Source organism: Eretmochelys imbricata, chromosome 5 (genome assembly GCF_965152235.1).
Source record: "Eretmochelys imbricata isolate rEreImb1 chromosome 5, rEreImb1.hap1, whole genome shotgun sequence".
Lineage (NCBI taxonomy): Eukaryota > Metazoa > Chordata > Testudines > Cheloniidae > Eretmochelys > Eretmochelys imbricata.
Window position 1 is genome coordinate 26,301,383 of NC_135576.1, and position 23,208 is coordinate 26,324,590.

The following is a 23,208-nucleotide window of genomic DNA, read 5'->3' on the forward strand; positions in this document are numbered from 1 at the left end:
GGGTAGAAGATTGGAAGGTGAATCAACTGATTCATTTGAAAGGGGGAGGTTACCTTAGGGATGAGTTTTGGATGGGGGCTGAGTGTAACCTTGTCTGGGAAAAAAATATCATGGGGGGGGGGGAGTGTGTGTGTGTGTGTGACACTGCACCCCATATTCTTCACAGGGATATTATGATGATAGGTTTATAGAATAATTATAATGCATTTTGTACAAGATAAGTCACGTATTAAGGTTTGGCTTGACAAAGCCCTGTCTGGGATGATTTAGTTGGGGATTGGCCCTGCTTTGAGCAGGGGATTGGACTAGATGACCTCCTGAGCTCTTCCATCCCTAATATTCGATGTGTGGTGTCATTGGAAAAGTTATGATTTGCTGAATAGGATTATCCTATTTGTATGCATGTATCATTTTTGTATCTGAAGTTATGAATATAGACAATGTATCTGTATTTCACATGTAGTTACACCTGGGTAACACCCACTAGACAAGATGCTTTCAGTCTAGATAACTGGTTGGGCCTATTCAGGACAATGAATCTAGGGAAAACAACAGGCCTTAGGAGAAGCTTATCTCCTACTTGGTGAGCCTTCCTGCGAAGGCGCCAGCCTGTGAGTGATGGCTGCTATGACTCTACAAGGACATGTGACTAGGCTCCATGATGCTGGACTTCATCTTGGGATGTCAGTATTTTTCCACAGACTGGTCTGGGAACCAAGCTTTGGAACAAAGGGTTTCTGCCATCGGCAAAAGCAAGGTAGGGAGTGACATCATCTGTGGTTCTTCACTCCTGGAAACACCTGAGGAACTAAGACTGAACTGGGAGAAGTGCTAGTCCCAGGCTAAAGGGATTTCTGGCCTGTGCATGAAACATCTGGGGATTCCAAGATGCAAAGCAAGTGTAGCTTGTGCCTTAAAAATCTACAAGTCTGCCTGCACCATTGGTTAGGGTGAGAATCTGCTATTCATATCCCATCTATTTAGTATATTCTGCTGAGTTTGCATTTTTTTGTTTAGGTAATCTACTTTGATCTGTTTATTAACTACAAAAGATAGATTTGAAGTGATAGCAAACTCGTTTTAATCTAAATCAGTAACCTTTGACTGGTGTGCTTGGGGAAAATGCTGGGTCAACAAAAGTGTGCATTGCTCTCTTCACATTGAGGGAGAAGTGGAGTGGGTATTAAACGCATGTACTGGCCCGATTTGACCAGGGCGGGACAATACTGCTCTGGGGTCCTAGGCTGGGAAGCTGGGGGTTAGAGAGCCTGCAGTTGGATATGTCCCTACATGTGTGAATGCTGGTGAAAGTACAGGCTGGAGGGCTTTGCAGCTTGTTACAGCAATATAGCGTGAGCAAGAGCCCAGACTGGTGAGTCAGGGGGCTCAGTGGTACCCCAGTTCCAGGTGGCACCCCCATCACCACAGGATGTGCCATCAGAGCCACTATCTCTCCTCTTCTTCTGGTGAAAATAATTGTTATCAGGAAGGCTGTTTTCATTGATAGGTACAGCAGCAAACAGGTGGCCATGGGTTAGAAGGCAGGCCTAGTCATCCTTTCAGTACCAGATTTAGGGAGGCAAGAGGTTTACTATACCCTTGGGGAACCTCTTAGCGGTTGGGTGTGACAGCACTGAGTATCCCTCTGCAGGCTGATGGAAAGTTGTTACAGCTGCTACATGGACCCTGAGAGGTAAACATGACCTTTTCAGGGTCAATGCATACTCTATGATATGTGGAAGACTCGCAAATGTTGGGGAGATTTGTTGGGATGTGCACCAAATCTGAAACCTGGACCATTTCTGCAGTAAGTATGTCATGTCAAGGACTTTCTACTATATAACAGAACCTCTTGTACCTTTCTTGAACAGGGGCTTTCTATGTGTTCAAACCAAACAGGAGCCATGCCTTGAGGCAGAGAATCCCCAAGGTGGGATGTAGTATACATCCTCTGTTCAGTGAGAGGCGGTGCAGAATGGCCAGAGGAGGAGTGGTGTACACATTGCGAGCTGTGACAGGTAAGGGTGTTAGGTCTGTACTGGCCAAGTAGGAGCAATCAGAATGACCTAAGCTCTGTCCCTTTTTATTTTCAGTTATCATAGGGGGGGAAAAAACCCAAACATTTATTGAACACTTCTGCATTATTATTTACAATTCTACCCTAGTAATTGACCAAATGGGCTTCATAGTGTAGGTGGTAATGAACAACAATTTTTCATCTCAATAAGCAGGTGAATGCTTGCTCTTAATTTCTGGCTCATCAAATACATCACTTACCTCCCACATTGCTGACCCTAAAAATGTCTATCTGTAATTACCCTACTGCTTTTGGCCTATGCATATACCAAATAAAGTTAAGACTTGCTACATGAGTTGCCATTATTATTTTATTGAGGGCATTCGCTGACACTTTTGTGTCAGATTAAAATTAAGAGGTGATGTTCCTAGGCTACTCACTTGTTTGTTAGCAGTATGAAAAGGACAGGAATAGGTTTTGACCTGCACAGCAATAAAGGTGTGTCTGCTCGAGGACAAAAAGAGCTTGAAAACTAAAATGTTTCATTAGGAAGGTACTGTCAACCAGTTTCACTGCTTAAAATTGATCAGTTCTAGGAAATAGTTGTGCTCTGGAAAACTATAGATGGATGTAAAAAAGTAGCTGTATAAAATGCCTGAATTAATATTTTACTAAAGGCAGCTGATGCTAAAAGTGAAAACTATCCACATTTGCTGGTCTTTCCCGCTGCCATCTTTTCACCAAATCTAATGAATAAATACTCATGGTCTCTGCATGCTAAACACTTATCTAAAAAAGTTACGATTTAAGGACTCAGGTATCTTTCTCAAAGCTATGCTGTAGTTCATGCTGCTAAGTAAGAAACAGCAGTCAGACTGGTCCTTAAAATCTCTGAAGAAGAAAGGAAGAACTTTAGCTTAGGGTCACCACCTATGACTTAGAATAGAAGGCACTAATATAAAAATGCAAAAGCAAACTCTCTACTGTTTTTTGATGTATTGGGAGGAATATCACTGTAAACAGACAAAACCAAGATTTTATTAAAACCAAATCAAAATATCACACTTGTTAATATACTTAACACTAACTGCATTGCTCTAAAAGTATAAAATGAAACTTTTTACCGAGTTGATATTAAAGTAGTTGAAGGAGAAAAGCTGATCATTAAAACTCTTTAAATTGTCTGTACACTTATTTTGAGAAATAAAGTCAATATTGGCACACAAGTTCCCTTACCCACTCAGTTACAGCATTGCTCAATGGAAGATTAAAAACTGGTGGGTCTCAACATGGTACTGCATGACATCTTGATTCCCTGTTTACAATTACAAGTCAATAGTATTTCTATAACAAAGTCTGTAAAGCATCTATCAACCTAACTTGGAATTACATTAAACTAACTGATATTTTTCTTACGAGATTACAAGAGTCTGTCCTGAGCATAAGAGAAGCTGAAGAGACAATGTACATTAACACCAAAGTATATGGTCTTTAACCAGGAAACTAAGGAACCTATTTCAAAGAGATTCAAACACTTTCCATGGTACAAGAGTCATAATCCACTATTGAGTTTTAAGCATAACTGCAAATTGAAGGGTTTCAATGAAGGGTTCTGTTTAAAATACAATGGAATGGTAGGGCCGCACAGAGGTCGAGACATCTTCTCTTCACTTTTCTTCCACATTCGCTACCATAGCCTCAACAGCGTTCCAGTCCAGTTTGCTCAGGATACTTCCTGTGCTTTCAGATACACTGTCATTAATGCTAAGAGGAGAACAATCCTCTTCATGAGGCACAGAGACCTATGAGGGAAAAAGAGGGTGAACAGTGAGCCAAGGTACGTATAAGGCCTCTAGAAATCCCTATACAGATAGCTGAAGTGCTCATCGTGTTGGTGTCGTAAACTTTTGTCCTGATTTAAACAATCATCTAGTTAGACTTTTCTATAAAATATCTTGAGAACAAGACATGCTTGTGCCAAAGGGAAGCTAATTTCTCTTTTGCCTAAGCAACAAGGCTATTACACAATTGTGTCCCAGTTGGCTACTTGGTAGCAACTGAAGTGAGCCCCCAGCATACAAGAAATCAGTATGCACTTGCAAGGTTATAAGGTAGTTTGTTTTCCCAGTCCATGCTACACCAGTAAAGACATGGCAGTAGCAACAGCTTTATAATGAGAACATGAGGCTCCGCTAAACTGCTGCTGTAATATTTATAACAAGAATCCTCAGCTACTACCTCCACCTCCTGCACTCTCACACTTTGGATGTGAAATCTATTTCAAATGCAAAAGAGGTAATTAAGGGCATATGAAATACCTGTCCTTTGGACACAAGATAGGCGCTGACTCCTTACCTCAAATAGGGAATCATAATTGTCATGAAGGAGTCTTTGGATATCATCAGGGACACTCCAAGGACTTATTGAATCTCGCTCAGACTCATAATCAAGACCGGTCTCTTCTCTCTGGATTGCAGCTGCACAGGGTGTAGGTCTTCTCAGATTCCTTGTGCTGAGTGTTTGATAATCAGAGGCTGAATAGGGGAACACAAAGAAATCATGCCATTGTTTATGAATTTGTGATAAAATAAAAATCAGTATCCTTTATAGCTGTTCTGTTGAAATACTTCTAGCTAAATACCCAGTACCCTCACTGTCCCTAAAATATTAGCAGCACCCCCTACTCAGAGTATATCAGAAACTTCATGATCTCATCTGTCCAGTCACAGATCAGCAGATATTTCTTGCTGTCTTTATGTAGTCAGAGCACAGAGTGTTTGTCTTCCAGAAAACTAGCATGCAGAAACGAAATTCAGGATCAGGGAATGGATGCTGTAACATAATCCTATTCAAAAAATCAAAGCCTAAGATAGGGAAAATGAGCTGCTTACCCTGCTACTAACTGGCCACAACATGACAAATCTCCAAATCCTCAGATGAATGTTACAAATACTATTAAAAAGGGGATGTTTGAACAAAGAATGGGTGAAAGTCATGGCTAAATACATTTAGAATGGCCTAATCTCTTCAGAACCTATTTCAAAATAAGAGCAACTCCAGCATATGTCCTTGACTGGGAGTGGAGACCAGGGATATTCCATGGTTTTAGAGCTTGGATCTCCACAAAAGGATAAATAGCTTTTTGTGAAAAGCCTTTTTTGTAAATGTTCTTAATTTTAAGATTTAAGCCTCACAGATTTCTCAAGAACATAGAAACAACTGTTATGGGAGCAAATTCATTACTATATTAATTAGGACACTGTTAAACTGGGTGGAATGTGCCTAAGAGAGAATATTGTGGTGAAAGAAGACAGCAGCCTAACACTGCAGTGTACTTGCTTAGGTAATTTTTTTGGCTCAAGACTGATAAATAGATCTGGTGAACTCCAATGACCATTCCCCCCACAAACTGGAGGCCTCATAACCCCACAGAACCACTTCATGGAAGAAATTAATACAGTTCTGTAAATTAAAATGTCGAGTTTCAAATGTAGGTTGTTTTGTGTAACCAGTAGGCCAAAAAGAACAAGAATCAAATTTCTTATCATGTAGCTCAGAAGGGCACTTTAATGTTTAAACTATATCAACTACTTTTAGCAATACTGATCAAAAGGTCAAATGCTAAATTTGTTTTCTCCTCTTGTATTCAGCAGCCTACAATGACTAACAATGCACAATTTTAAGATTTTTGTTAAACAAAAAGATGGAAATTATGTCAGTCAGAGACAAGGCTAGAAGTTTGTTTTATAGAATATATTCCAAAACTCACTAAATCCCCCATTTAAAAAAAAATATAGTCCCACTAGAGACTCTCCTTTGAATTTATCTTCTATGAAAATAATCCCAAGACCCTGGATTTTGGAGGTATACAATAATACAGTAATAAAAAATGCCACCTTTGATTCTTCTAGTTACACCAGCTCAGTAGCATATGGTGCCTTATAGTCCCCTAGATTCTCTGACATTCACTCTGGACTCATGCATAAGTGATGTTGCTGCAGTTCAGTTTCTTGAAGCAGATGTCATACTTTCCTCGACCTTGGAATCAAGGACATTGGAGGACAGTCTAGACTCCCAACATGAAGTGATTTTTTGAAGATGCCCTGGCCTCAGTAATTCATGCCTTTGTCATTTCTTGGCTGGACTACAGAAACATGATATACATGAGCATGAAGCCTTCAGCACTTGGGAAACTCCAACTAGTACACAATGCTGCAGCACATTTCCTCAGCAACACAGGCTACTGTGAGCACATCAAACTTGTTCTCCGCTCTCTAAACTGGCTCCTAACAAAACTCTGAATCAAGTTCAAGGTCTCAGTCCTTATCTTAAAGGAACTCCATGGTCTGGGTCCAGGATATATCTAAAAGACCACTAAAGCTCCAGGATTAACACCATGGTCAACAACTTCACTCCTCTGGCACAATGGAACTCTATAATAAGGAAAAACTTGAATGTGTGGGAGACAGAACTTTATCAGAGGCTGGTCTAAGACTGTGGAATGAGCTCCCCCAAGAACTAAGGGCCATCACAAACCTTACCACCTTCCCTCACAAGTGCAAGGGAAATTTCTTTAACGTGCCTCCTTATAAATGCCTATCATCATGTATATTTAAAAAACCTGAAAAACCTACCAAAATAAGACACTCCACTGCTTATGCTTGTCCTTTGAGGATGAGTGATTGGACAATGTGACATGCACAGTAACATTGCTTAATGCATGACTGGAAGGCACTCACACTTTATGGTGACACAGTATAAAAATTCACAGTATAAAAAGCTACAGATAATACAATATATGCAATACAACGAGTCAAGTATCAGGGGGTAGTCATGTTAGTCTGTTTCCACAAAAACAAGAAGAAGTCCGGTGGCACCTTAAAGACGAATGGATTTATTTGGGCATAAGCTTTTGTGGGTAAAAAACCACTTCATCAGATGCAACTGAAGTGGTTTTTTACTCACGAAAGCTTATGCCCAAATAAATCCGTTAGTCTTTAAGGTGCCACTGGACTCCAATACAATGAGTGGCATTTAAACTTTTTAGGCAGGAATCAGCAAGCTTCTTATATTCTCCTGAGGAACTGACAATTGGAATTGGATCTTGCTACGACAACTGGTCTGAAATTTCTCAATGTAACGTTTTCCTATCAAAACTGAAATGTTTCATGGGAATGTGTTGATTCTGATGAAACTCAGAGGGAAATCTACTTGGTTTCCTGCCCATTCACCTGCCTAGCTTGTGGGCAGGCTGTGAGATTATGAGGACACTTTCCAAATGTTCTTAGAACCCTTAGTAAAAGCCTTAACTACTTCTAAGATATGATAAGTAGACCTAATTACACAAAAGGAGACTCCAGCTGGAGCTCACATAACCCAAAAGTTCATAAACAACCATTTTAGAAAAATAGTAACTTCATACAGAAATAGCAAATAGACAGGACAATCAAACAGAGTCACACCACATGAGGCTAGTTCGAGTAGGGTCTCTACTCCATTACACTACTTAAACACCAGTGAGACTAGCATAAACATGGGTAATGGAAAGGAGACTTAGGCCTCAATATATCCTAAATTCCTTTTCCAAACCTTGTCTGGCCGAATTAGGTCTTCCTAATTTTTTGAGTAGTACCATATGACTGCTTCCACTCTCCTATCATAGATATATTTATTGTTTGTACTGCAGTACTACCTATATGCCCTAATTGAGGGGAAACAGCCTTACAGAGAGATGAAGGGACTTGCTCAAGGTCACAATACTAATTTGTAGTAAAGCTGGGAACTGAACCCAGTTAATCGCTACTTCTCTCCTGTGCTGCCTCCCGTACACTGCTTCATAAATGTATGAGCTTTACTATTTTCCTACTGCAATTCATAAATTCCATTTCATAGAAATGATGAGCTAAACAATGCATTTCAAGGCACTTACTGCACTTTTCAGGTTGTTAAAGGGCGTTCAATCACTGGTAGAACATGTCAAAACATTTAAAAATTCAAAAATTTTCAGTAAAAAAAAGGGGGATACCTTCCCCCCCCATTTTTCAACCAGTTCTAGTCTTGAGTACTGTGCCATACAAAAATACCACCTGAAATGTGCAGTAATAATTCAGAAATGCAATAATTTTGTCTTACTGTTTAAATAGTTACTTACCTCAGAGTTTTTTAGGTCTTGTAAAACACAGCACTATATTAATCTTTTAGTTTAAAGCACCATTTCTTTGTTCTGTATAGCTTACCTTGCCTAGAGTTAACAGGATAATGTCTTGCATTTCTAATCCTCCCTTTGGATATATTCTTCTGTAATACCACAGTGGCAGTTCCTAAAAAAACACATACAAACCAGTTTTACTGCAACCAGTTTTAGTATTGTGTGTAATATATGTGGGTTTTCAAAAAGGAAGAGAGAGAGAGAGTGTCAAGTAAGTGCCTGCTTCCTGGGTTCCACACTACCTTTTATTATGGACTCTGGACAAATTTCACATGAAGACCTTCATGAATACAGAAAGGAATGGTGAAGCAGTCAAATAACTGACATCCTATCTGAGAGGCTAAAGTCATCATAAGAGCGACATTCTCATCTTCAAAGAACAATCCAGATCTTGGGTCTGGAGCCTGCATTACACCATAAGCTTGTTAGCCTCCATGTACAAATGAGGGGGGGGGAGGTGCGTGAGGGGGGAGAGAGCAGAATTTCAATTCTTACCCGCAGACTGAGCTAAACCCTGAGGTGGAGTGGAATGGGATCTTGCTTTACCAAAGTCTGGTTTGGCAGCAGTTCTGCTCCTTTCAGCTTGACTTGCTGATAGACTGCGACTACCAGGACGACTTCTAAAGCAAGAATTAAAAAAAAAAAAATACATATTTACCACTGCTAGCAATATACAATTATACTAGTACAAATGTATTGCAATAAAAACAAACTATGTTTGAAACAATAATATCTAGGGGAGGATATTTAATAATTTGTAACATTAAATGAAATACCATTATTTTCTACAAGGCAATAAGCAGCAAAGTACAAAACAAAGAAGAGTTAACTATCTCGGTGATGTAAGTCACTTCTGTGGAAGTATTTCTGTCTAGAAAAGGAGAAGGGGTATAAATTCAGGAGGCTCTGCTGAAAACCAATACATATGTAAGCAGGGTCTGCATGAGCTCTCCTCTGACACCTACAGATGAGCTGGGGAAGAAGACTTCAGGAACCAACCTTGTTTGCATAGACATGCCCATTCTGCCTATGTGTGCAGCATCATGGGGCTGCTTTGCCCAAAAGATCACTTTTGGCTGGTGTTGGATCACAAGGCACTTTGTTATTGAGGGCAGTGGTAATAAAGTGTTGTTATCCTTGTTGTGTGAATCAAGGATAGCAGAACTGTGCTTGGCATACCCTGATTGAGGGACTCATCCTCAACTGAACTGCACTCGTTACGCAGGGGACAGGAGGGCCAAAGCCCAGTTTAGTTGAGAGAGGGTGGGGACAGGTGTTTGTACCTGGTGGCGTGGGTGCCATCTAAGAATCCTAGCCACCGTTTGACTAGCCTCTCTCTCCACTGTGTAATGACAGCTGATTATTTTGTTGTGTATCAATAGAGCTGAAAACACTAATAACCAGGCCTAAACATTTGACCTGTGATGAGACAGAATCTCTGGTGAAAGCAATTGCCTAGCCTGCACTGGCAATGAGGCTCCCACACTGAGAACATAAAGCTGTGTTAAGTGGTAGGACCTCAAGAAATCCTAGTAGGAGCGGCAGAGCAACGAGCGGCCAGTCAGGCGGCCAGTGCAGCTAGCGGAGTGGCCAGCTGAGCAGCCAGGGAGCAAACAAAATGCCTTCTTCCCTCCACCCCCAGATGGGAGGTGAACTCATGTGAATGCACCTGGATTCACTCTGGATCTTCACTGACCAAGGACAACAACTGTGAGTGGGGTGCAGTGGAGGGAGAAGTAACGGGCACATTAAAGGAACATTTAATTGTTGGACTTTAGAACCTGAGGCAAAATACACTGCCCCACCTACTTGGGGGAGGGTGTTTTGCTTATGAATCCTGCTTGCTTATAAATCCTGCTGGGTTTCTTTCCCCCTTTTTTATTAAAATTTTCTTTTCTACACTCAGACTCTATGCTTGCAAGAGGGGAACTATTGCCTCTTAGAGGCACCGAGAGGGTGTTGTATTGCTGAAAAGAAACCCCTAGACCTTGTTGCTGCCAGTTCCACATGGCAGAAGTGTTACACATGCAACTACAAGTAGGTTCAGGTAAATTGCTCAGTTTTCACTAGTCTAGGACTTTTAAAAAAAAATTGGTGATTGTTATCAGATGTTACAGGGCTCATGGACTCATGAGCCACCAGATTCTCTCGGCTGTGCTCAGTATCTCCTGGATGCAGGTAAGTGGGGGTGGATTTGAAGGAGCTGGTTATCTGGCTATGATCCCCAAGGGGTAATCCACAAGCCATGCCAAAACAGCAGCATTCAATGCTCTGTTCTCTGGTGCTTGCCAGAGGATGGTGTAGGAGCTAGCTATGCTAGCTGTGTGCCAGCTGGAGACTTCCAAACACCAGGTTAAACATCAGCTAGAGAGACCCAGCCATTTTGCCCACTGCCATTACATTTAACTCATTTGAACTTAATCCATGTCACACAGAATAAATTGGTTAGTCTCTAAGGTGCCACAAGTACTCCTTTTCTTTTTGCGAATACAGACTAACACGGCTGTTACTCTGAAACATCTCAACTAGCAAATCTGATGTGCATTTGGGAGGCCTGTACACCAAAGTATGTTTGAATTGTAAATATGTTACCCTCTAGCAGATGTGGGGTGCTGCTTTCTGAAATCTCGAGGGGATCTCATTGTTTTGGACAATGGTCTCAATTCACTTGCAGGAAGCTGCACTGTCTCAGATAACATCTCGTTCATTAGGGAAAGCGCTTGTGAGACTCTAAGATTATGATGTTCAGAGAACAGGGCTCTTTGGAGAGAAGAGTAAGGCAAAAGTTATACATTAGTTCATTATATCATTCAGTGAAAGTTATTTATTTTAACTAGAGCTGTTTTATGGATTCCTCAGTCCACTTTCATAACATCCTTTTATGATGGTTACTGAAATACTTTCTGCGATCACTGAACTCAGTTGCACAAATTAAGATAATTGGTGCAATTAACAGCCTCAATAGAACGAATCAGAACATTACATTAAAAATAGTTAATAGAATACAAAGATATGGACCAGAAAAAGTTAAATATTCAACTTTCTCCCAAATACAATTTAATGAGAATTATGACACAAACTGTTGATGCTTTTTACATCAAAAGTTATTAATATCTGAAACTCCAGAGTTAAGACAGACATAATTAGCTAGGCACCGAGACTGGCAGAATGGTTAAATTTAAAAGTACATAAGAAGTCCCAGAATGACACTCGTAGTAACTTACTTATCTTTTTCATCTTTCTTTTTCTGGCTCAATTTGATTTCCTTTGCAGAGAGACCAAACTGCTATAAAAGAAAATGAAAACAAGCATTTAACTTGCTATACATTTAGTTCACCTCCTAAAAATCTTATCAGATCTTATTTATTATAGCTACTCTTTTTGAGGTTAGACTGTGTCTTTGAGGCATTACCCAGAGTAAGGAGCAAAGTGGAACTGTACTGGCTCAGCAGGAGTTCAGGCTAATATTATGCATTCAGTTCTCCCAAACTCAGGAAACATACCCAACCCCCGGGAGCCCAACTGCTTGTTCATATGGCACAAACTCTGCCAAGTCACCATTCCTGACTGTGTAAACCACATGCTTTAAACTGCAACATATTTTATTTTCAAAGAAAGGTTGTAATTGCCAACCCCAAGCATCAAAGCTCCTGAGTCAAAATATCAAGAGATTGACTTAACAATCGTGAGGGGTTTTTTTTTACAAAATAATTTTGGGGGGTGCCCTTTGGTTCTTGAGCTGCTAGAGAACATGTTTCCAATCTTTTGAGGTCCAGAAACTTTTTTCTAAATTAAAATAGGTATTCTCTCACCATCACATAACTCCAGGAGCAGAAGCTTTAAGAAAAGCACCAAATATTGTGATACAACAAAATCATGAGATCTGGCACATGGGAAAGGGCAAGAAAGCAGCAGGGAGGGAACATGGATTTGTCTGAATTATCTGTTTTGGCACACGGATCAGAGCAACTCAGAACTGCCAAGAAACAATCAGAAGAAGAGCGTGGTAGTTACTAGACATGATCATTAGGAGTTTCTGAATGTGAACAGAAAGTCACCATTATGGGTAGGCAGTTTTCCCATGGCTTACATAGTTGCAACCTAAGAGCTGAGCCAATCATAGCTCAAAGACAGGGGAGGTTAACAATACAGGAGTTACTGACAGCTCTGTGGATCTGGCTGATCAGCACAAGAACAGAGGATGTGTTTGCTGTTGGGCAAGGTCTCAACCCCTGTAGAGCTTTAGCTACAGATTTCTTGTCGATTAAGTTGAAGAGAGCTCTTCACTTATTAAGAACAGACAAATGCTGCTAGCAAGAAGCCACCAGATTTTTGGTTGCTGACAAGGCAACAGTTTGTATTTATTTATTTGGGGGGAGGGGAGAGGAGGTGACAACTGAGATACTGCAATTTCTTTCCAAGCCCTGAAAAATCCCAGGTGACATCACCACATTTTACATCACTCGATAGACTGAGAAATAGTCTCTGAAACAAGATTTGAGGGGGGAAATTGTGTTTATATGTGAGTCTGCTAAAGAACAGAAATGCAAAGGTTATGCTGAAATTACACTGTAGTGCAGATATTTCAAACCAAACTTTCATTCTATGAATGTATACAGTAACAGAGGCAGAGTTTAGAGTGTAGGAAATACTTTGGTGGCTTTACTACCCATGAACTTAAGAACCACCAAACTGGGCGAGACCAATGGTCCATTCTAGCACAACAGTGGCCAATGCCAGAAGAAGCTTCAGAGGGAATGAACTGAACGGGGCAATTTGGAGTGATCCATCCCCTGTTGTCCCGTCCCATCTTCTAACAGTTGAAAGTTTACAGACACCTGGTGCATGGTGTTGCATCTCTGACCATTTTGGCTAATAGCCATCTATGAACTTATCTAATTCTTTTTTGAACCTAGTTATATTTTTGGCCTTCAGAATATGTGTTGTGTGAAGAAGTACTTCCTTTTGTTTGTTTTAAACCTACTGCCTATTAATAGCTATTAGCTTTTGTTTTAAAAATTATTTAATATTCCAAATATATCCACAAACATTGTGAACAGTATTAAATGTAAATTATTCTTCTTCTTTGAGTATTTGCTCATGTCTATTCCATGTTGGTCTCTAATGTTGAGACACCAGTCTCCATCTGCCCAGCACCGGTTGCCAGTATCCCAGAGTCGGTCTCCAGTGAAAGGATGCCAGTCACTGTACCCTCGACATCGTTCCCCAGCACCTTGGGACTGCTCCCCGGGCTCACCACGGCTGGCAGGAGAAAGAGACAACGGCCCTTCCTCGGCCTTTGGACATGGAGTCATCTTTTTAGAGCTCTGGAGGTGAGTCAACTCCCCCACAAAAGAGGCAATGTCATTCTGCCTATGCACTGGATTTCAGTGCAGGACTATCTATGGGAGTTTGGCCTCCAGGGCAGTGGGCACTTCAATGGCAATATTGGAACCCGGCGTGGTTCCCAGCATTACCCGGACCATTCTCTCAGCCACTGTCTTCTGCAATCTCCCAAAGATAAGCTGAAGCCCTACCTAAGCAGGTTCTAGAAGCTGACTCAGGCTCTGACCAAGGCTCTGAATCCTCGGCAGTACCCCCGGTAGAGACCATGCCCAGAGAGGTGGAAGAGCCAGTCCCTCCAGTAGTGGTGGCATTCTCATCATCCCCAGATGAGGTGATTATGGGCCCCATGATCCCACTGCCTCCAGGTGACTTTGGTGCTCACCAGGAACTACTTAAAAGAGTTGCTGCCAACCTGGGACTGGAGGCAGAGGAATTGAAGGAGCCAATGAATAGCCTATTTGATATTTTGAATGCAGTGGGCCCCTCCAAAGTGGCCTTGCCAGTTCATGATGGGGTGGTAAAGCTGGTGAAGGCACTCTGCCAGACCCCATCATGTCTGCCCCCAATATCCAAAAGGGCAGAGAAAAAGTACTATGTTCACACCAAGGGATTCAAGTACATGTATTCTCACCCTCCCCTGAGGTCCTTGGCAGTTTCCGCGGCTAAGGAGTGGGACAGACAGGGCGAGACGAGTGCCACACCCAAAAATAAAGATGTTAAGCAGCTTGATGCTAAGCTGCTGGGGAGATATGAATTTAATATCTGGGACTCAGTGACAAAATTTAAGGACTCCCTGCCTCAGGCGTTGTCATAAATATAAAGGGAAGGGTAACCACCTTTCTGTATACAGTGCTATAAAATCCCTCCTGGCCAGAGGCAAAACTCTTTCGCCTATAAAGGGTTAAGAAGCTACGATAACCCCGCTGGCACCTGACCCAAAATGGCCAAGACGGGACAAAGGGTTTGGTCTGTCTGTGTGATGCTTTTGTCGGGAACAGATCAGGAATGCAGCCTTACAACTCCTGTTAAGTTAGTAAGTAATCTAGCTAGAAAATGTGTTCGATTTTCTTTTGTTTAATGGCTTGTAAAATAGGCTGTGCTGGAGGGAATGTATATTCCTGTTTTTGTGTCTTGTTGTAACTTATAAGGTTTTGCCTAGAGGGATTCTCTGTTTGGAATCTGACTACCCTGTAAAGTATTTACCATCCTGATTTTACAGAGGAGATTCTTTTACCTTTTCTTTAAATAAAATTCTTCTTTTAAGAACCTGATTGATCTTTCATTGTTCTTAAGATCCAAGGTTTTGGGTCTATGTTCACCTGTACCAATTGGTGAGGATTATCATCAAGCCTTCCCCAGGAAAGGGGGTGGGGGGGATATTTTGGGAGAAGACGTCTCCAAGTGGGCTGTTTCCTTGTTCTTTGTTTAAAATGCTTGGTGATGGCAGCATACTGTTCAAGGACAAGGCAAAGTTTGTACCTTGGGGAAGTTTTTAACCTAAGCTGGTAAGAATAAGCTTAGGGGATCTTTCATGCAGGTCCCCACATCTGTATCCTGGGAGTTCAGAGTGGGGAAGGAACCTTGACAGGAGTCAAGGCAAGAGTTTCTGGTCATCATAGACAAAGGGAAGGTGGGGATCAGGACCTCTCTCCAGGCCGCCTTAGATGTGACAGACTCCGTAGCCAGGACAATGGTGTCAGCAGTGGCGATGAGACGCAGCTCTTGGTTGCAATCTTTGGGGTTCTCTCATGAGATTCAGCAGTTGGTACAAGAGCTCCCTTTTCAGGGAGCTGCACTGTTTTCTGAGCAAACAGACTCCAAACTGCATGATCTCAAGGACTCTAGGGCTACGCTGCGATCCTTAGGCCTTTATATACCATCAACCTTGAGGAAACACATCATATCACTGCTGCTGCCCAGGTTCTCAGGGGCCCCCCAGACATGAGCCCTATAGGAGGAAAGGAAAAGGTTACATATACCATCAGGGCCAACCATCTTCCTCCACATCCCAGCAGGACACTAGCCAGTTCACAAGTGGGAACAGGCAGGCCTTCTGAAGGCATGCTTGAGGATGACTTACCAGTCATTATTCCGGATCCATTGTCCCCTTTATTTTCAGACCGGCTTTCGCCCTACCTCCCTGCATGGTCACCAATCACATCGGACCATTGGGTATTAAGTAGCATAGCAAAGGGGCACACCCTTCAATTTCTATCACTCCACCTCACCCCCGCTCCCTGTCCATTTTCAGGGACCCTTCTCACAAGCAACTTCGCGTCCAACAGGTGCAAACCCTCCTGCGGGCAGGGGCTGTGGAAATAGTTCCTCCAGAACTGAGAGGGAAGAGGGGTTTCCTTTGATTCCCAAGGCAAAAGAGGGCCTCTGGCCCATCCTAGACCTGCAATGCCTCAACAAATATCTCAAGAAGCTGAGGTTCCAAATGGTCTCCCTGGACCTACATCAACCCCTCCCTGACTCCAAGGAACTGGTACACCGCCCTCGATTTGAAGGACATGTATTTCCACATCTTTCATTTTCCGTGGACACAGGAGATTCCTCAGATTCGTGATGGGTCAGAGCCATGACCAATTTACAGCGCTTCCCTTTGGCCTGCTGAGTTTTCACAAAGTGCATGGCAGTAGTTGCAGCCTATATCAGGCTATATTGAGGTATACAGATTTAGCCATATGTAGACGATTGGTTGATAAGAGACTGATCACAGGCTCAGGTTCAGCATAGTATCAACGTCATTCAAGCCATCTGTCTGGCTAAGGAACTCTAAATAAAAGGAACAAAGGTCAATGTTCATCCGGGTGCAGAAAATAGCATTTATAGGCAGAATTCAATGCATCTCAGGCCTGGACCTTCCATCCAGAGTCCAGGTTCACAGCTATGGAGGACCTAATCATCTCAGCTAACCATGTGTGTGTACAGCTTCTAGGTCACTCTGGTGGCATGCACCTATGTCATGCAGCATGCTTAACTATACCTCAGGCCACTTCAAATGTGGCCGACATCGGACTACTCCCTAAGCAGACACCGTTTAGACTTGATTCTAACCATTCCATCGCCAGTTCTGGCATCCCTGATGTGGTGGTTAGATTCAGACTTAGTGCTGACCGGGGTACCCTTTGCAACCCCACAGCTCATGATGACTTTGCATCAGATCAGGGGCGGGGTGCCCACATTGGCAACATCAAGATCCAAGGTCTCTGGGCGCAGAGATCTATCAAGGCATATAAATGTAAAAGAACTCAGGGCGATACACTTGGCCTCCAAGGTGTTCCTTCCGCAACTCTCAGACAAGTCAGTGCAGGTCTTGACGAACAACACAGTGGCAGTTTTCTATGTCAACAAGCAAGGAGGAGCTTGCTCCGGGATCATTTTCCAGGAAGTCCTCAGACTCTGGGAGTTTGGCGTGAAGCAGTCCATTCACCTGGAAGCATCGTATCTCCTTGAGGTCTGGAATGGGTTAGCATATCACCTCAGCAGGTCCTTTTCCTCTCACCACAAGTGGTCTCTCCACCTGGAAGTTGCCGGCCTCATCTTCCAGAGGTGGGTGACTCCCCAGGTGGACCTGTTCACCACTGCAGAGAGCAGGAAATGCCATTGGTTTTGTTTGAGGCTCGGTCAAGGCAAGGGCTCCCTGTCTGATGCCTTCCTGCTATCATGGAACAACAACCTGCTGGACACCTTCCCTCCTGATTCTCCTTCAGGTCCTCCTGAAGATCAAAGACGACAAGGGACGAGTTACTGTAATTGCTCCAGCATGGCCACATCAACATTGGTTCTGCATGCTTCTAGATCTTGCAGTGGCAGCCCCGTGGATGCGCCCACTCAGGTTGGACCTAATCTCACAAGATTGCGGACAGCTTCTTCATCCAAAGCTTGCCTCCCTGCACCTGACAGCATGGCTGCATCTGGACAAGAGGGCCTGCTTGGAACAAATCCCACCGGTCTTGCTAGGTAGCAGGAAACCCTCTACCAGAGCTACCTACCTGGCTAAGTGGAAACATTTCTCTTGCTGGGCAGCCGAGTGGAGCCTCTGCCTGACTCAAGCTTCTCTGCAGTCAATCTTAGACTATTTCCTTGGTCTGAAGCACCAAAGTCTATCATCATCACCACTCAAGGTCCACTTGGCAGCCATCTCAGCATTCCACCCTCCGATCCAAGGCAGATCGGTCTTCGCCCATGAGATAAGTTCTTCAGAGAGTTGGAAAGGCTCTACCCATAAGTTCGCGACCCAATTCTTCCTTGGAACTTAAACCTGACAGTAGCATCATGAGACCACCTCTCTCCTCCCCTACCTACATTGCAGGCAAAAAGAACGCTGGGAAGACAAAGACTTTGACTGAAGAAACACTGGTCCCAAGCTGAGAAGGAAATTCCGCCTGTGTATTAACAACTGTAACCTACCTTCAACATCCAGTGGGGTGAGAAAACCTGTTTGATTCAAACCTTGCTTAGTCTGAAAGCTTAGGATTTAGAATGCATTACTTTTTATTTTCGTAGGTAACTATCTCTGACCTTTATGCCTACCACTTACAATCGCTTAAAATTTATCTTTCTGTAGTTAATAAACTTACTCATAAGGATAAAACATTAAAGTAAGTTTGTCCAAAATGCTTGGGGAATCTGCTCAGATTACAAGGGCTGGTGCATGTCCACTATCCTTTGACGAAGTGGTGAACTAATTAATATGAGCTTGCATTGTTCATTCTAGTTAAAGTAGTATGGGCTGGATGAATGGACTATAAGGTGGGTAGAAAGCTGGCTAGATCATCGGGCTCAGTGGGTAGTGATCAATGGCTCCATGTCTAGTTGACAGCCGGTATCAAGCGGAGTGCCCCAAAGGTCAGCCCCAGGGCCGTTTTTCTCCAATATCTTCATTAATGATCTGGAGGATGGCGTGGATTGCACCCTCAGCAAGTTTGCAGATGACATTAAACTGGGAGGAGGAGTAGATATGCTGGAGGGTAGGGACAGGAGACAGAGGGACCTAGACAAATTAGAGGATTGGTCCAAAAGGAATCTGATGAGGTTTAACAAGGACAAGTGCAGAGTCCTGCACTTAGAACGGAAGAATCCCATGCACCGTTACAGACTAGGGACCGAGCGGCTAGGCGGCAGTTCTGCAGAAAAGGACCTAGGGGTTATGGTGGACAAGAAGCTGGATAGGAGTCAACAGCGTGCCCTTGTTGCCAAGAAGGCTCACTGCATTTTGGGCTGTATAAATAGGGGCATTGCCAGCAGATGGAGGGACGTGATCGTTCCCCTCTATTCGACATTGGTGAGGCCTCAGCTGGAGTACTGTATCCAGTTTTGGGCCCCACACTACAAGAAGGATGTGGAAAAACTGGAAAAAGTCCAGTGGAGGCCAACAAAAATTATTAGGGGGCTGGAGCACATGATTTATGAGGAGAGCCTGAAGGAACTGGGATTATTTAGTCTGCAAAAGAGAAGAATGAGGGGAGATTTGATAGCTGCTTTCAACTACCTGAAAGGGGGTTCCAAAGACGACAGATCTAGACTGTTCTCAGTGGTACCAGATGACAGAACAAGGTGGACTCAAGTTGCAGTGAGGGAGGATATTAGGTTGGATATTAGGAAAAAAATTGTCATTAGGAGGGTGGGGAAGCACTGGAATGGGTTACCTAGGGAGGTGGTGGAATCTCCTTCTAAATCTTCTAGGTTTTATACTGCTTGTGGTTGGGGACTTGGAATCTTTTGGTTTCTGCCAGTAGGGAAGCCAAGAACCCGGATTCTGAATGAACTGAGCACTTATGATTTCAAACTGAACAGTGAATTGTCTGAGTCTCTGTGACACACCCCTTCATCTTTTGATGGGAAAGGTTCCTTCTAACACATGCCAGTCATCAAGTTTCTACTGAACCTCTGTGTAAAACTGAATGTAGCCATGCATGTCTGAATGCATCACTGTCAAGGACAGTTTCCATTACTGCCATATCAGCACCATTTAAAGGATGTCAAGATCTGACTGGCCTCACACATAAGAGCTCAGATTTTTAAATCAGTCTTGCTTCCCTTTGAGGACAGAAGTAATAAAGGTTCAGGCCTTCCTAACAACAAACTTTTACTGCTCTTGAAAGACAGGTATCTCCTAATGAAAGCTGAAAGAAACTTTTCATCTAAAGATATCACAGCCTCTTCCATTGTAGACAGGGGGTGACATATCATGAGAATAGCACATTTGCCTCTGACCTTAGTCACCTCCAACAAGGAAGAGTGAGAGGAACAGTTAGAAACATCCTATCGCTTACTAGTTTCAACTAACTACCTACCACCCTTGACACAACTAGGGTGGTATTCATCATCTTTCTCAAGTCATCATCTTTCTCAAAATTCAACAGTCCCCAACAACCTAAATGTAGGAAATTTTGTAAACACACAGTTATCCAATTAGTTTTCCAAATACTCACCGATTATTAACCATTTCTCCAAACTTGCACTACCCAACTCAGCCTTAGTTTATACCAGGGGTGGCCAACCTGAGCCTGAGCAGGAGCCAGAATTTACCAATGTTCATTGACAAAGAGCCACAGTAATATGTCGGCAGCTCCCCATCACCCCCCCGCTCCCGCTCCCAGCACCTCCCACCCACCAGCAGCCCTGCCAATCAGCACCTCCCCCTTCCTCTCCGCACCTCCCAGTCAGCTGTTTCATGGCATGCAGGAGGTTCTGGGGAGGAGGGAGGGCACTGCAGACTGAGGGGAGGGGGCGGGAAGGGGTAGTGTGGCGGCAGGGCCTGTGGCAGAGCCAGGGGTTGAGCAGTGAGCATCCCCCGGCACACTGGAAAGTTGGCAGCTGTAGCTCCTGCCCCGGAGTCGGTGCCTATGCAAGGAGCCGCATGTTAACTTCTGAAAAGCCGCATGTGGCTCTGGAGCCACGGGTTGGCCACCCCTGGTTTATACCAATCCATTAAAAGAAATTCATATTTTTTTTGCCACACTAACCTATATTAATGCAACAGTGACTATTCCAGACACCCAGTAATCTTACCATATTATTTCTCAAATTAAATGGATTATATTCTCTTTGTTCATCCAGTTTTTTAAGATATTCTGTCAGTCTTTCTTTCCTTTTTCTTTTCATCCATGCTTGTATCTCTTTTCTCTCTCTTTCTGTTTTTGGAGAATGTCCAGCTGCAGTATCATGGATTCTGAGAACAGGTATAAGCGTGAAACAATTCAGTATGTGTCCTTTAAATTATAGTGATGAGGGTTACATGAAAACACAGATATATAATGATATACTAAAATTCAGACACAAAAAGCCTAAATAATGATCAACTGGAATAGTAATTTATTATATAAAGTGTAACTTACTAGAAATCCTGGCATGCAAATATTTTTCACGGGGTTTTCTAAAGGTATCTTTTCTTTTTGATTGTGTATTTAGGCTACATACAAATAATGCTCTGTAATCAAAGCTTTAAATAAAAAATTGTTCTTGGTACAAAGGTGGGAAAAGATAAAAAGAGAAGAGTTTTTAAGTATTCTTTAAATATATAGTAATGGTATAAGAACCTAGAGAACTAGATTAGATAGATACCATCATCTATCTTTTCCCATGCCACTACGTAGGGTCACCTAAACGAGAACATTTGACTAAGATTTAAAAGATTGTTTTAAATAGAGGAAAAGGTTTTTTCATATTTAACAATATAATCTTAATGGGACCCTTTGTAGAACAATTGGTAATGTTAATTTAAGATGCTCATCATAAACTTTAACTAAGACTCTCTTTAATATGTGAATACCTTTTTGAATTTTTTAATGATAGTGTAATGGCCAATAATAAATATTAGTAACATTACTTAGGATTTATATAGCAGTTTGCCTTCCAAGTGCTTTAGAAATAGACTAAATAAATAATCCTTGCAGTACCTCTTTAAGGTAAGTAGGTAGATAAGTATTATCTCCCTTTTATAAACAGAAAAACTGACTAAGAGAAACTAAGGGCTTGTCTACATGAGGACATCCAGGAAAATTAATCCAAATTAACTAAAGGTGTCAATTTGAAGTGGATTAATTAAATAGCATTAAATCCCTGTGTGAAAACTGTTATTCAGAATTGAAGTGGCCTTAATTTGATTTAGGTTAATTCACTCTGGAAGTGAATTAATATTAACTGAGTTAAAGTCACTTTATTTCTGAATGGGGATGTACACACAGGGGCTCACTGTGGTTTAACTCAGCGAAGCCAATTAATTTCTGTCAAAGTCCAAATTTCTTGGTCAATGTACAGTAAAGGTCCAGATGCCAGAGAAACATTTTTCACACCGCAAGTGTCCCTGTTCAACAAACACATACAATGCTGTTTAATATAGCCAGAGGGTGGTGGGAGGTGTGCAGTGATCGGTGCCCCAGGACAAGCGGATGCTACGAGACTCGGCTGGGCATTTACCAGCCAGGTTGTAGGGTTGCCAGTTTTGGTTGGACATATTCCTGGAGAGGTTTCATCACATAGCATAATCTTTAATTAAAAATTAATCTTTAATTCCTGGAGACTCCAGGAGAATCCTGGAGGGTTGGAAACCCTACTGGGTTGCCTGGCAGGGCCCAGGGCCCATGAATTACGGGCTACATAGCCCAGACAGCACCACCATCTCCAGGGAAACCAGAAAAGAGTTTGAATTAGTGCCCCAACAGAACTGCCCTCTGATGGGGCTGCACAGTGTGCAAGTCACACCCCATCACTTTCTGATTGGAGAGGCTGGGGTGTAGCAGAGTGACACTTTAGGCTATCTGACTCTCCCTCAGCATCCCCTCCCCTGCCAAATCAGCTGCCTGGGGATACCCTGCGCCCCGCAGCGCAGCCCAGCTGCTCGCCCCCAAGCGGTTCCTGAAAGAACGATTACTCGCCTTCTTGTAACTGTTCTTCGAGATGTATTGTTCATGTCCATTCCAATTAGGGCATGTGCGCGCATGCACAGCAGCCGGAAGATTTTTCCCCTAGCAGCATCCGTCAGGTCAGCTTGGGCACCCCCTGGAGTCGCACCTTCATGGTGCTCAGTATAGAGCCCTGTCGACCCACCACTCCCTCAGTTCCTTCTTGCCGGCTACAGAGGGGTAGGAGGGTGGGTACTGTAATGGACATGAACAGCACATCTCAAAGAACACAACACATCTTTGAGTCAACAGTGTGCCGTTGTTGCCAAGAAGGCCAATGGCATTTTGGGATGTATAAGTAGGGACATTGCCAGCAGATCGAGGGACATGATCGTTCCCCTCTATTCGACATTGGTGAGGCCTCAGCTGGAGTACACTACAAGAAGGATGTGGAAAAATTGGAAAAAGTCCAGCGGAGGCCAACAAAAATGATTAGGGGACTGGAACACATGACTTATGAGGAGAGGCTGAGGGAACTGGGATTTTTTAGTTTGCAGAAGAGAAGAATGAGGGGGGATTTGATTGCTGCTTTCAACTACCTGAAAGGGGGTTCCAAAGAGGATGGATCTAGACTGTTTTCAGTGGTAGCAGATGACAGAACAAGGAGTAATGGTCTCAAGTTGCAGTGGGGGAGGCTTAGGTTGGATATTAGGAAAAACTTTCACTAGGAGGGTGGTGAAACACTGGAATGCGTTACCTAGGGAGGTGGTGGAATCTCCTTCCTC

General features: G+C 42.9%; 1 protein-coding gene across 1 annotated transcript in view; it reads right to left on the reverse strand.

The window, feature by feature from the left end:
• Window positions 1-3,033: 3,033 nt before the first annotated feature.
• Window positions 3,034-23,208, reverse strand: part of CPLANE1 (ciliogenesis and planar polarity effector complex subunit 1) — a 181,289-nt gene continuing 161,114 nt past the window's right edge. The window contains exons 48-54 of the mRNA XM_077816770.1: window positions 20,592-20,751; window positions 11,450-11,511; window positions 10,818-10,985; window positions 8,721-8,845; window positions 8,254-8,337; window positions 4,373-4,551; window positions 3,034-3,819 (exon numbers count right to left, since the gene is read on the reverse strand). Coding sequence (XP_077672896.1) covers window positions 3,685-3,819; window positions 4,373-4,551; window positions 8,254-8,337; window positions 8,721-8,845; window positions 10,818-10,985; window positions 11,450-11,511; window positions 20,592-20,751 — 913 coding nt within the window. The 3' untranslated portion in view covers window positions 3,034-3,684. The remainder of the gene's footprint in view (window positions 3,820-4,372; window positions 4,552-8,253; window positions 8,338-8,720; window positions 8,846-10,817; window positions 10,986-11,449; window positions 11,512-20,591; window positions 20,752-23,208) is intronic.